Here is a 13,486-nt window from a genome sequence, read left to right as displayed (position 1 = left end):
AATAAAAAATCAGGACTGAGACGTTCTCAGAGAGACACAGTGAGAGCTCTTAGTCAGGATACGTGCAGGTGTCAGTGTGATAGAGATGACTGTTTGGGACCAGGGTTGGCCACCCCCAGCCGGAGCTCCAGCAAGACGTGGGGTAACACCTCTGCCTGGCCCTTGCTACCACAGGGCTGTTTCAGGCAGGGAAGAGGATGCTAAGCTCATCTCCTTGTTCCCTTGAATTTCAAGGACTCTTGCAAATACCAGAGCACAGAGGTTATGTGAATACAAATTACATTAGCATGCCGAGTAACTTTGTCAGCAGTTTCTTATTAAAGCACTTGGTCCCCTCTGTAGTGGGCATTTCCATTCAACCTCTCCCTTCTTCACTGCTAACAGTCAACTGGGCTCTCCGTTTAATTCAAGCTCGTGTAAGAAACAGTGAGAGAGTTGATTCCAATATTCCCCTTCTTGTCCCACCACGCACAAGCTGTTGCTACTTATTAAACATTTTAAAATCCCTGCTGCCAAAGTCCCCGGGAGACATTTATCTGCCATAGTCATAAACAACTTGCCAGCATGCTACTCAAAACTGTATTTCCCAGCCAATAAATACAAGCTCCAGAATCAGGAAAAGCAGGGTTTGGCTTGCTCTAATTTTCAGTGGTATGTCACAGGGATACTATAACTACTTTTAAATTCAAATCAGCTTCCTAAAAATTAACTGGTTTTATCAGATACAGCACAGTGGACTGTTAAACACGTAGCCTCGTGTACTGAAACACTATACATTTAATGAAGTTATGCCATTAGCAAATGTACAACATGGGTGCATTAAATCCACCTATAGAACAGCTCTACGTATGAGAGAGTGGATTTATTTTAGCTTTTCTCAATAGAGCAGGAGTCCCTTTCTTGGCTTTTGCTAGGTTTTTTTAACTAAAACCAGGATTTGCGCACACACAAAAAACCCCAAAAAGTATCTACTCTCATAATGAAAAAAGACTGATTTTTTTTCTTTTTTTATTCCAGTTCAGGAAGGAAGAGAATCATCTTGCAAGTTAATATAATCAGCTCCTTTGCCTCTATAATCTACTTCTGCTCAGCAGGAGCTCCCAAAAAAACTCTTTATGTCCCAAGTGAAACGTGAAAACTACTTGTAAGGTCTCTTTTGAGGCACATCATTTGGACGGTCGCTTTTGGAGTATCGGAATCAGTATCGTCTTCCATCTCCTTTCTTCTCGGGAAGAGCTCTCTGGCATGCCGTGGGCTCCCCATGTTTCGGGTGGAAGGCTATCTGTCCCTGCCCCAAATCAGAAAGGGTTAAGATGACACAAGTTAGCACAGACACCCATTTCGCACTTCACACCTAAGGACGTACGTTGACGACTCCCCACTTCAAATTCCTCACAAAGGGGGGGAAAAAAAAAGAGGACAAGAGACAGTAAATTTCACTGTGATCACACTACGTCAAAATATACCTTCTGTTCATTGCAAAAAACGCGTGAAGGCCAAATTAAAGAGGAAAAAAAAAGTATGTTGCATGAGTTACAGTGCAACCGTATTATTCCTTCTCTTTCTATTTTCCTCCCCCCCGCCTTGTTCAGTTTAGAAAAAGGATTGAGTACAACACAGTCAGGTAAGTGGCCACAAAAGAGTAGCTGTCTTTGGCAAGAAGTCACCGCATCGACCCTCTCTGTCACCTTCTGCCCATTTCGCTCTGTCTCATGAAGTGGATGTTGTTGGCGCTGTCTGAGAGTTCGGGGTACTGCTCCACTGAGATCACAAAATAGCCGTCGTAGCCCTGTACCCGGCCCGTGTTTAGCACTTGTTGCTTCTCCCCTTCTGTCCACGAGCGAATACCCTCCTCCCCATCCCGCAGTCTCTGCTGTTCCCGGGACCAAGCTTGGGCGACAGCACGCTGTCGGGCCAGCTCCAGGACGCGGGCCTTCTCCTCGTCCAAGGTGGTCCCGTAGCGAGTGTTTAGACACAGCGCACCGTACTGAAGCTGGATGTCCGTGTAACGTCTAGTCCTTCCACTTAGCACTGTGTTGATCTGGGACACCGTCACGTTCACGCCGTTCTCCAGGGTCCTCCGCCCACCGCTGAGGCCCAAGATAGACAGGTCGCCCTCCGATGGCCCTTGCTTAATGAAATAGTGTGTGTCCACCCCGTCGATGGTGAAGTGCAAGTTCTCCAGGTAATGGGCGTTGTTCAGGATGGCTGCGATCCTCCGCCCATCCTCGTTGGCCACACTGATAATGTCGGTGGCCACACGCCCGTCCTTCATGGCAAACTTGACGCCTTTGCCGAAGATAGAGCCTCCGGAGGCAAAGTTCTTGTTCTTCTTGACCTGCCGGCACCCAGCGATGCTGGAGCTGTAGATCTGTTCAAAGCGTTCAAGAGTGACAAAGGCCTTCAGCTGCTTCTGCACTTCACATTGGACCCCCAAAATTGACTGAGCAGGGAGAGAAAGAAGAGAAAGATGTGTTAGAAGGAGAAGCCTGATGACCCAAAGGCATTATTAGCATGCTGGAGACCAGCAGAATATCTTGGAAACATCTAATGAGGAGCTTCATGGTTTTTTTTTCCCCTATCACCTTTTTTCAGATTTTTAATTCTTTTTAATGAAAGAGATGTGTTGGCAGGTTATTCCTCCTGATACTCATTGTTTCAATAAAATGAACTGTATTTAATCTCACAGACTGAAGGATGTAGAGGTAGAAAAGGATTTTTTGCCTCAGTGGTGTGAGGGTCTAGTTTGGACATGCAATTATTTTGTGCTTCAGTGTTCTTCATCTGCACATAAGAAATCATTCATCTTGTGGCCATGATGCTTTATAAAATGCTTTCAGATTTTCTGTGAAAAAGTGTGGAAGTATTCATAAAAATACCCTCTATTTTAACTTTACTTTGTAACTCCTTGTGCTACCTTCAAAAGCCCTGCATCACAGGTATGACCCTCAAAGTGGCCATAACCCCTCTATACCCCACTTCAACCTGGCCAAAGCAGGTTGTTCAAAACTGAAGGAAGGCCCTAAATCCAACTCCTATTTCCTGAAAACTCTCTACAATGCACCAGGCTCCCTGAGCTAAGGCCAGCCACACCTCATGCTTGAGTTTTGGCTTATACTGAGGCAAAATTGCTGAGAGACAACAGCCTGGATCATTTGCAGTCAGGTACAATACAAAGTCACTTTTGCTGTTAGCATATAATGGAGCAAGCACACAGCGAGTCAGCAGCTCATCATTACTGCAAAATGTCTTTGGAAATGCTCTCATCAATTCATGGCAGTGCAGGCTTCTTACAGACCCCTGTTCACAAACAATTATTTGCTCAAATTTCACAAAAGCAAGAGGATGCAATGACAAAACTCTCCTGGCACTGCTAACGGCTCAGTTCAATAATGTAATGACATCCAGGATTAAAAATGTGCTACAAAGAAAAGTTTGCTGCACTCCAATTGTTTTGAGGAAATTTAACATCCATGAAGGATATTGCCTTAAACTGTCCACGAGCTAAAGGCCCACATCCTTTCCTGGGTGAGAGAATACAATTCAGACGATGCAGGCATTTCAGAGTGGACTTCTCAACTGAGACTTGTAACATGGCAAGGGAAAGGAAATAAACCCTCATTTGCATGGTGGCCATTTCCAGGGAAGGGTCTCAAAGCATTAAAGAAATAAAATAAAGGATTTAGCATTGCAACTCACTCAGAGGTTATGAGCAGTTTTGATCTATAAAGGAGAAAACTATAAGGGAACAGAGGTACCCAAGTTCAAGAGCACGGTTTTGGGTTGTAAAGCATTAAAATATCTAAGACCCAGGACTGACTTTTATTCAGAGTGCCAAGCAGGCTGGAGTAGCTCCTCCTTTTCCCCTTTTAATTAACAGCATAGTAGTTGGAGCAGGAACCAGTCACCTATGAAAGAGGAGCTCTCTCTGGTTCTCCCCATACTGGCTGTGGGGGACCTCGCACACAGCCTAGAGAGCGATATAATTAACAAACAGGCTGATAGGGAGCCGAGCTCAGCTCCCCTGCCAACTGCACAAGTGCTCTAACTATGCAAAAAATGGATATAATTAATGTAGATGTCACTGATGATGGACATGAAACAATTAGGTTTCTAGGCTCCATGAAACACTGCTCTAAATAAGTGTATACTGCACAGCCTTGGTTAGCTATTTCCTCGTCAGAGAGGTTTAAATGGGGAGGTTTTCTTCTCAGGTGCATCTCATATGGCTTGACTCTAGGTGGTCCTTCCCCACTATGTTGCTCTTCCAACTTGTCTCAGTAACTTTTACAAGTGATAGGAAAAGGCATTTCTCATTACTCATGTTGAATCTCTGTTTGGTGCAAGCTTCTTCACTCAAGGATGTAAATCAGCTCTTCTGCGCTACATTGCTATGTCCTGTGGTCATTTATATATCACCATCTATATATACATCACCATGTTTACCAGCAGTTGAGTGATAAGGGGTCCCTGGAATTAATTGCACCATCTACTGATTATCACCTGGGGGAAGGGAGCTCTGGGAGGTCAGACAGCACTGGGCATGGGAGAATTATTCCTATCAGAAATCTCCTCCATTCCCCTTCTATTTTGTCTTCATCGCCATATTCTTGATGAGCTGCAGGAACTCTAGCGCCTTTTCAATTCTGAGCAAATAATTAGGTATAGAGCCCCTGTGAGTGCCTCCAAATTAGGTAGCCCCAACAAACCAGTGGGTCTGGACACCACTCCCTTGTCTTTTCTTCCAATCCCAAGTGAAAAGTGAGTTTGCAATGAGCTCTGAAAACATGCTGATGCTGCAAGGTAGACACTGTGATATGACAATCTACTGTGCTTTCGACAAGTGGGACATACGGTTCGTAACCATATGTTTATACTGCTAAATATTTAAAAAAAAAATTATAAACAATATAATTTTATAAAATTTTGAAAGTAAATACTGCTGAAGAGAGTGAGAAGTTGTATTGCACCTCTTATCATTCACACTGGATAATTTTTATTTTAACTCCTGGTTTGGTTTTGGACTCCTCCAACTGCTTTCTCCAAGACATGTTTCCTAACTCTCCAGGTCACTTCTACTTAGCCTCAGGGCCAGGGATTGGTCTTGGACTTCTTTTACTTAGCTGTAGAGACATACTCTAAAATGGGGGTAGGGAGCCTTGTGAGAACAACAGTTGTACAACAAAGTTTAAAGGTGGATGGTGTCCTTGGGTTTGCCATTAATTCAGGAAGGATTGCAGCCTAGTTGGCACATGCTGTGATACAACAGGTATCACAGTCAACAGCTGGGCCATGATCTACCTTCCTCAGGCTCCGTAGCCCAGTACCTGGGACCTTCTGGCCTGAGGTAATTTTCAGTTTTCCATTTTATGGTCAAATTCTCCATAGCTTTGAATTTCAGATCAGTAACTGCCCATTATAAAATGAAACCCTGATTTTTAAAGTCTTTTTTTTTTTTTTAGAATTTATGACCCAATAATAGAATACTGGACCTTTCCTTGATCTAGTTACATACTGCCTTTGTGATATTATATGAAGTCATACAATTTCCACAGCTCCACTGTTCATCTGGATGCCATTTAGAAAGAAAATAAGCAGCACCCACCCTGCTGCTGGCGGGACTTGAGGTTTAAGGGATTACACATGATCTAACAGCAATGACACTGTCAATTCCTGCCTAAGGACACCCACATAGGATACCAGGCCAGCTGGCTTGCTGGTGTCCTCTTGGCCTCCATCCAGGACATCTCCTCCTCTATAGTGGGAAAACATTTCTCATGTTGCATGTGCAACTGTAGGACTGTTACTGGCACTATTCCTGGTGGCTAAACAAGAGATTAAATGACTGACCAAAGACACATGACTGGGAATCTCTTGACCTCCAGTCATGTGCCCGCTTAGAGACACTGTAGGTGGGACGTTTGGGAAGTTGGGGGCTGGAACTGCCTTTGTTGACAAAGAAACCTGTCAATCTGCAGCTGTCCCAGCCTTCTATGCACCCACTTCTCATACATACTGTAGTCAGTGTTGACTTCAAGACTGTTTCTGTTGCCCATAGACCATTACATGGATATCTAGTGTGATCTGAGAATCCCAGGGGTGCCTGCAGCATCCACACAGGGCTGTGAGAAACACAAGCAGCTCTGGGAGGTCTTTGCTCTTGTGGAGTAGCACCTGGAGGCCACTTTGCCAACAGAGGTCCATTGGCAAATGAATTAAGCCTCTACTTTGCACAGTCAATGGAGCCTAGAGTGTGATTCAGCTTGGTCTAAAATTAATGTGTAGCAGCTGGTCAGCTCTTTAAGTGAGCTCCACTGCCTGTACGGACCACATGTTGACAGACTACAGTGGGTGCACACATCTAACACACATGGAGACACCTACATCTACATGTCTTAGTCTTGAATTCAATGCTAGCCTCTAGCAGCTGGTTATCTGAACTGTCCTTTGCTCCCCTGACGAGTCACCCAAATGGGTGATGTCAAATATAATTTTTAGCACTACAGGGAGCCCTGCTGGGCCACCAGCTGTTTCTCCAGAAGGGTGCAGGTAATCCATGCTGTAAACTTGAGGAAGTCCAGGAAACTCTAGGGTATCTCAAATGGCACCAGCAACTGAGTTCATTATAGATCTCTGCTGGCTATAATGGAAGCTTGGATACCAAGTTCACAGGCAGACACCTAAATTTAGGTGTCTTAAGAACAAAAGCACATCCAAAGGGTTTTCCACTGGGGACTGGTTACAGGCCTTCTGGGCTCTCCCCATCTTTTGTCACGTAGGGAAGTAGATCAGACACGTGCAACGCTGTAATGCTGAACATCACCATCACTTAACTATTATAATAACTAAACACATCTCTGTTATCTTGAAAATGAGCCCAGGATGACTTTGAAATGACTTTTTGAGTGCATTTTTTTGATAAAAGAGTGTATTTGGGAACAGCGCTTTTTTAATAGAAAAGCAAACACATCCAACAGAAGAAAAAACTCCAACAAATTCAGGCAAACCAGAGTCCACTAGCTTGTATGCTCTGCTCTGAATATAAAGTGGGTGGAGGCAAACAGATTATATGTAGTTCAAAGAGGCAGTGTATCCCTGACTTTGAAATTACCATTTCTGTTTCATCTTAGAACTCATTTTAATGAACTGGCAAGGAAGAGAAACAGAAAATTTCCATCCAAGGCTGCAGTGGCATGTGGTATTCTCTAAAAAATGCTGCTGCTTTTAGCAACTGTAAACCAAGGTATCTATAAAACCAGTTTTATGGCAGAAAGAAGGGCATTCCTAGTTATTTTATTTCAATATTTGTTGCTAGATGTGAGTGACAAATATGCTGGGTTTGTTTTTCCTCACAGTTTTTTTTATCTGATGTCCTTAGGTGACATTTCACTTTATCTAGTAACACCCCATTGGAGAGAAGAGAACGACTTTCATCATTTGTTTGCTGCTGTACAGAGCTCAAGAGAATGGCACATTACAGAGATCTCTGAATAGCCTCTTGCATTTTGCCAGCACCTCTTGAGGATTTGAAATACCATAGCCAGATACTATCATCTGTTGTTTTTAAATACCGCCTTCCAGTGTGAGACTGAAAGCTTTAATTTCCCATCAAGGATCCAAGATGTGAAATATGTGAACATGCTTCCAAGTTTCTCTATATCCTTGTGCCGTTATACACAGATAGGTGTTTCTTTTACCACCATATGGCTTACAACGCAGAAAGCCACTTCTTCCAAAAGGCTTGGAAGTTATGACTTCTCTGAAATATTCTTCATTGTTAACGCCTTCCTATTTACCCCCTAGCTCTCTGTTAACAAGCCATTCTTCAGAAACCAGCTTCTTCCCCCCATTCCACCTGGCCATCCCCTGAAGATGAGTCCCTGTTTGGGTGTCCCCCACCAGCTCCCAGATGGTGGAGGTGCAGGAGGAGCCCATCAACCACAACAGCCTATCAGGCCCCTACCCATCCACACAGCTGCAGCGCACGCTGGTTGGCTGAGAGGCAACGTGCTGCGTAGCAGCCTGCCAACCACGGGTGCAAGTGGGACAATGGAGGTGAGCGATTGGCCAGCAAGGCCAGTGCTGTAGATGCTGATTGGTTAGCAACGAGCGAAACCCAAGTGCTAACTCTTGTGATTAGAGGACAGGTCTGTCCTCCACCCCGCCAGTGTACACAGCTGCAGGTTGAGCTCATGAAGCAGATTTCCATCTGTAGGGAAATAAGAGGATTTGTCTCCTTCTCTTGCTCATCTATTTTCATAAAGCTTCAAGAGCTTAATGTCTTTGAGACTTCAGCTCCCTTCCCTGCATCAGATCCAGTGAAAACTGGCCACTACTTTTGCAAAACATAACTAGGGGCTGATGGACAGACGTGCAGACGGCATGATGGCCCAAGCCCAGGACAAAGCACCCGCAGTGTGAGGATGCCCTCCCTGAATGATGAACACTGGCAGAGCCAGTCCCTTAAACAGATTGTCCTTGGGAGAAGCTCTGCCAGAAAGCATAGCCCTACAGCTCACTCCCCGGCTTAGCATCCCTTGCCTCCAAAATGCTGCTTCATAAGGGATGCCAAAAGCTGCTCCTCCAGCACAGCCTGTAATGGGCACTGCAGAAAACAGGACCTTTCCTGGAGGCACAATGCTCATGGGATGGAGAGAAGGGTAGTTAATAATATGATGTAGTTAACGATATAAGCACCGACTCCAAAACACCCCTCCCTGCAAATAGAGTTGTTCTGGCTCCAGCAAGTACCTGACAGTTCAACAAGACAAAAGGGAAGGGGGAAAAAGAAAAAAAAAGAGAAATTGGATTCAGGTGCAGCAGCTCCACAATATGCCAGAGGTCACCCAGAGTCCCCTGGTGGCCAATAACACTGAACTTGTTCAACAAACAATTTAGTGACAGCCTCACGGTCGCAGGGAGGAGGGGGGGAAAGTGCTGCACAACAGAGTATTGGATTTTAAATGTCACTCCAGAGCTGCAGGGGGTTAGTGCAAGGTTTATGACATGCTGGCTGTTTCTGAGCTGGTGGATGCTCAAAGTCAGAATTATCGCTCCCATCTTCCAGCCCTGCCAGGCAAGTACCAACAATGTTTTGGAAGGAGATGCTAGGGCCCTCTGGTTATGCACTCTGAAGAGATACGAAGCAGCCATTTATGTGGAGTTAGTTGCTTTGCTGTTGTGCTCCTGTTATTCATTCCTCTCTGATGAAAGACCTGACTGAACCTGCTGGGCCACAGCTTTGTTCAGCAAAGCCAGCAGAGTAACTCAGTTTTACTTTGGTCTATCACAAGGAGGTATCTGACCCAAAGAAACTAGGGATCGGAAGACACGGAGGTGAGAAAGCTGTGGTACATCATTCAGGGAATATCCCTGGATTTCAAGCAGGATGGGCATTGTCCAGTGCCTTGTCCAGGCTACTTTGAAATGACAAAAGATCTGGAGCTTCCTCCGTATGCTCTGGAAGACCATTTCAGAGTTTGATCAGTCCTACTATCTGAAAATATTTCCTGTGCTTCCATTTAACTTTGTTTAATTCTGTGATTTGCTATGTGAAATTTCCAAAAGTTTATCTTTTCTTCCACATGCTTCATCAGTAAATACAGAGACAACCTGTATTTACTGTATTTCCAACCTGTATTTCCAACCTGTATTCAACAGGTTGTAATCAACCTGTATTTCCAACCTGTAGGAAGGAGGGCTGGATTGTGTCTGGGAGCGTGTATGTGTGGCTGGAAGGGTTGGGAGCGAACAGAACTAGATGTGAAACATCAGTGTTGAATGCACGGATAGGCTTAGGAGAAAATGGATCATATGTTCAGGTATCATATGTGAATGAATTTATTTTATGCAAATATATGCCTGCAATATGCTGGATGTGGCAGAAAGGAAGGGAATCCTGCTCTATAGCATTTGAGAGCCACTCACTATCACAGCATGATCCCACAACTGTAGACTAAAATAAAAATGCTCATGTTTTGTTGCTGTCTTAACACAGGGGAAGATATATGAAACAACCTGCAATAGTTAAATTCCACTTTCAACACTTGAGTGTAAAGTGAGTCATCTGGAAGCACGGTGGCTGCATAAAGCCCTCTTTTACCAAGCAGGTCCCTGCACAGTCCTCACTACAGCTTCTTGCTGTAAAAACCTGAAGGGGACATGGAGATTTTCCTTTCTTCTTATTGCTCGTTCAGGCAGATTCACCTAAAATGGGTGGATGGAAGGGAGGGCTCCTTGGTTTTACTTCCAGCTCAGCTGCCTGTATGAGCAAGTGTCAGTCTTTATCTCAAGCTGTCACTCAAGTTACTTAGCTATTCAATAAGCCTAGTAATAATAATGAACTAATTATAAAATAATGATATAATAATAATAATAACAACAACAATAATAATAATAATACCACCACCAATAATAATAATTTCTGTTGCAGTTCTGTGAGAGTTATTATCTACTGCGCATAACAATTTAGAGACAATCTTTTGTGCGGTCTCTGAATGAGCCTTCCCTGTTTGCCTTCTCCTGTACCGCTTTGCCTGGGGAGACTGTGTCACATCAGAGAGGAGGAGAAATCCTGAGGCTATTTCTCATTACAGAAGTCATCTCTGTTAGCATCTTATTGTTTAATCCAAGGAACAGAGAAACAAAAAAGGAGTCTTTGAGCTCCAAAACACAACTGCGTGACTGCGGCATAATGGTTTTCAAGCATCAGCTCAGCTATGGTAGCAAAAGACATAGTTCTTTTGGTCCCCCTCTATTATGAAGTGATATGTCTTAATATAAATCTCTAATTGAAGTTGAAGCTGATACATTTTAGTTTGTCTTCACCATAGCTATGAGGCTGAGTACCAAGGATGGGCTGACACATGACTATGTTATTAATCCACAGTATCTTGTTCATAGCTCGGAGTGATGCCTTTTGTGGCTGGGGAAATGTGACACTGCATTTTACCTCCTGGTTTAATATGTGTGCAGGACTGCAAGAATCTGCTGCAGGACAGTGAGATTTCAGTGAACTCATAGATAAAGAGGCTAGGAGGGCAGCTGGGATCAATTTCACCTCCTACTGTTATCATTTTATTAGCAGAAATGTTAAGAGCATATCCTGATCTTCCCAAACACATCGGTGCCTCACTGCTTTCACAATGTTTGAATACACAGCAATAGCAAGCAGGAATTCAGACTAAAGAGGATTCAGACTAAACAGATGAAAGCAACCCCAGAATAAAATCAGGCTAGGAGATGAAAGAGTATCCTGAGAGGTAAATGACTTTTTCAAGGTCATACAACCGATAAGCAGTAGGGCTGGGAGTAACCCAGGGCTCTCAGATCCTGACCCAGTGTGCTAACCTTTAACAGAGCTGCCTCCGTCTTTCAGCTGCAGAGTTCTCAACAGGAAGAGAGGGGGAAACGATTGGGCTGTAAAAGCTTTTTTCTTGCCAATTTCATCATTGAATTTTGTGCCAGCATCTACCAAAATGGCTTGTGATGCAGGCCTGTTTTTAAAAGCAGGACACGGTGACTTGGGATTAAACCCAGTCAGGTAAAATGAAAGTCAATTATCAGCTAAACCTTCTTTCTGGTGAGACCCACTGCAATGCAGAACAGGTTCCTAGGGAAGTACTGAGACTTGTTGTTTAAGTCATTTTAAACCAGACTGCATAAGTTTCTAGATAAAAAAATTCTGTAGAAAATTATTCTGTATCAAGATTTGCTTTTTTTCACTTCCAGGAATCCTTGGTGCAAAGGCCTTGAACTTAGCCTGCAATACGTTGTAACATGGCCTTTTGCGGGAGGAAGAAACAGTAACACACCATTTCATTGAGCAACCACCAGAAAATATCACAGGAAAAAGCACCATGGAAGTAAGGAACTTAAGATGTGATTATTCAGTCAGATTTCATTACTGTAATGGGGACTGACTCACTCTTAATCTCCCAGCGTATCTGGGAGAACAGGCTGACAGAGGATTTTTTAATAAAGATTGTAACTGGACAGTATGCTGATAAGGGTGCGAGATATATGGAGTTGTATGGATCACCTTGCTATTGTCCCATTCTTGGGTTTTCATCTGTGTGTGGATTAGCTCATAGGACGGCTCCATTGCATCCATGTCTGGCTTGGGGTAGCCGGGGATGACATTGTGTAGCTGGAACCCAAAAGTGAGCAGCCAACTGTTGACATCTGGAATGGAAGAGAAGCATAAATCAGATTATGTTATCTCTCAAGCAGGGTTGCTCAGGAGAACAGCACAGAGGAGGACCCTATGGTAACTGGCACTGTAGCAGTCTGGCCAAAATGATGTGTCTACTTCATGTGAAGAGCACAAATCTCAATGGTCCTTGAGAGAACTGTGTGCCAAAGCTGGGCTTTCCACCTCCAACCACAGTCCCATTCTGCACTTTCCCAGCTCTGAAATAGAAGCTTTGGCAGTGACCAAATGGCTCAAATCAAAGCCAACTCAATGTCTGCCCTTTGTCAGCAGGCACCAGGTACTGCTCTAAGGTGATGCAGGAGAAGCACAGGAACAACAATACACTAATGGAGGCTGAGATGCTCCAGCCAAATAGGCAGTGTTGTCCAGTCCTACCGTCAGCTCTGAACATCTCAGCCACAGTACTTCTCTTCCTGAGGACTCTCAAAGGACCTGCAAGCTGAAGACTAAATTTAGAGCTATGTGAGCCAGAATACCAGGATATCCAGGATGAACAGCACGGTCATTTGGCAGGTACTCATGGAAGAGGGTCTGGACATATCCTCTGTTTTTTTTCCATGGCATTTCCACCTCAGTCCTGAGTTTATTGGCATTTTTCATAAGAAGGTGTAGTTTGTGTATTAAACCAGTGTAAAGTCACATGTCATCTTTTATAGTGACATTTAAAATCAGCCTCCACACTACCTGCAAGGTACATTCTAGTGCAAATAAGCGTACAGATACAAGACTACTTTCCTTGGGGACCTTTCAAAAACCCCTTAGAAGTCCATGGATGGTGAGAAAACTGCTGGCTACAAGCGATAAACAATTGTCCTATGCAAAAGTGGGACCACTGGCACTAAAGGGGACATGATGGAAAACCCAGCCAGCTGGGACATCATTCCTGAATTCACTTGAAAGTACAGACTGCAAAGTCCTCCCCTACTTTGATTGCACAGCTATTAGGAATAGCAGCTGAATGTTAATCCACTGGAGGAAATAAGGATGAGGCTGGCTAACTCCTAGATCTGCTTGGGATCAGCATCGCTTCCCCCCTTAACTTCAGAGCATTTGATGATCTCACCTTGTTTGCCTTCACTGAACTCTAGAGAAGGACACACCTGCTACAATCCTCAAGCAATATGGTGTGCATTTGGCACACAAATAGCAATTGCAAGAAAAAGAAAGGTATGAAGGTAAAGTTTAAATAATATCAGCTCCCAGGGGTCTTAAGTGTTTTGCATGTAACCGGGATTGTGTTGGTGATTGCTCTGCTTCAAGCTAGACGTGCAA

General features: G+C 44.0%; 1 protein-coding gene across 1 annotated transcript in view; it reads right to left on the bottom strand.

The window, feature by feature from the left end:
- Positions 1 to 776: 776 nt before the first annotated feature.
- TENM4 (teneurin transmembrane protein 4) overlaps positions 777 to 13,486 on the bottom strand; it is a 514,257-nt gene continuing 501,547 nt past the window's right edge. The window contains exons 29-30 of the mRNA XM_072850823.1: positions 12,041 to 12,183; positions 777 to 2,443 (exon numbers count right to left, since the gene is read on the bottom strand). Coding sequence (XP_072706924.1) covers positions 1,685 to 2,443; positions 12,041 to 12,183 — 902 coding nt within the window. The 3' untranslated portion in view covers positions 777 to 1,684. The remainder of the gene's footprint in view (positions 2,444 to 12,040; positions 12,184 to 13,486) is intronic.

Source organism: Ciconia boyciana, chromosome 1 (genome assembly GCF_034638445.1).
Source record: "Ciconia boyciana chromosome 1, ASM3463844v1, whole genome shotgun sequence".
Lineage (NCBI taxonomy): Eukaryota > Metazoa > Chordata > Aves > Ciconiiformes > Ciconiidae > Ciconia > Ciconia boyciana.
This window is presented reverse-complemented; position numbering and strand designations above follow the sequence as displayed.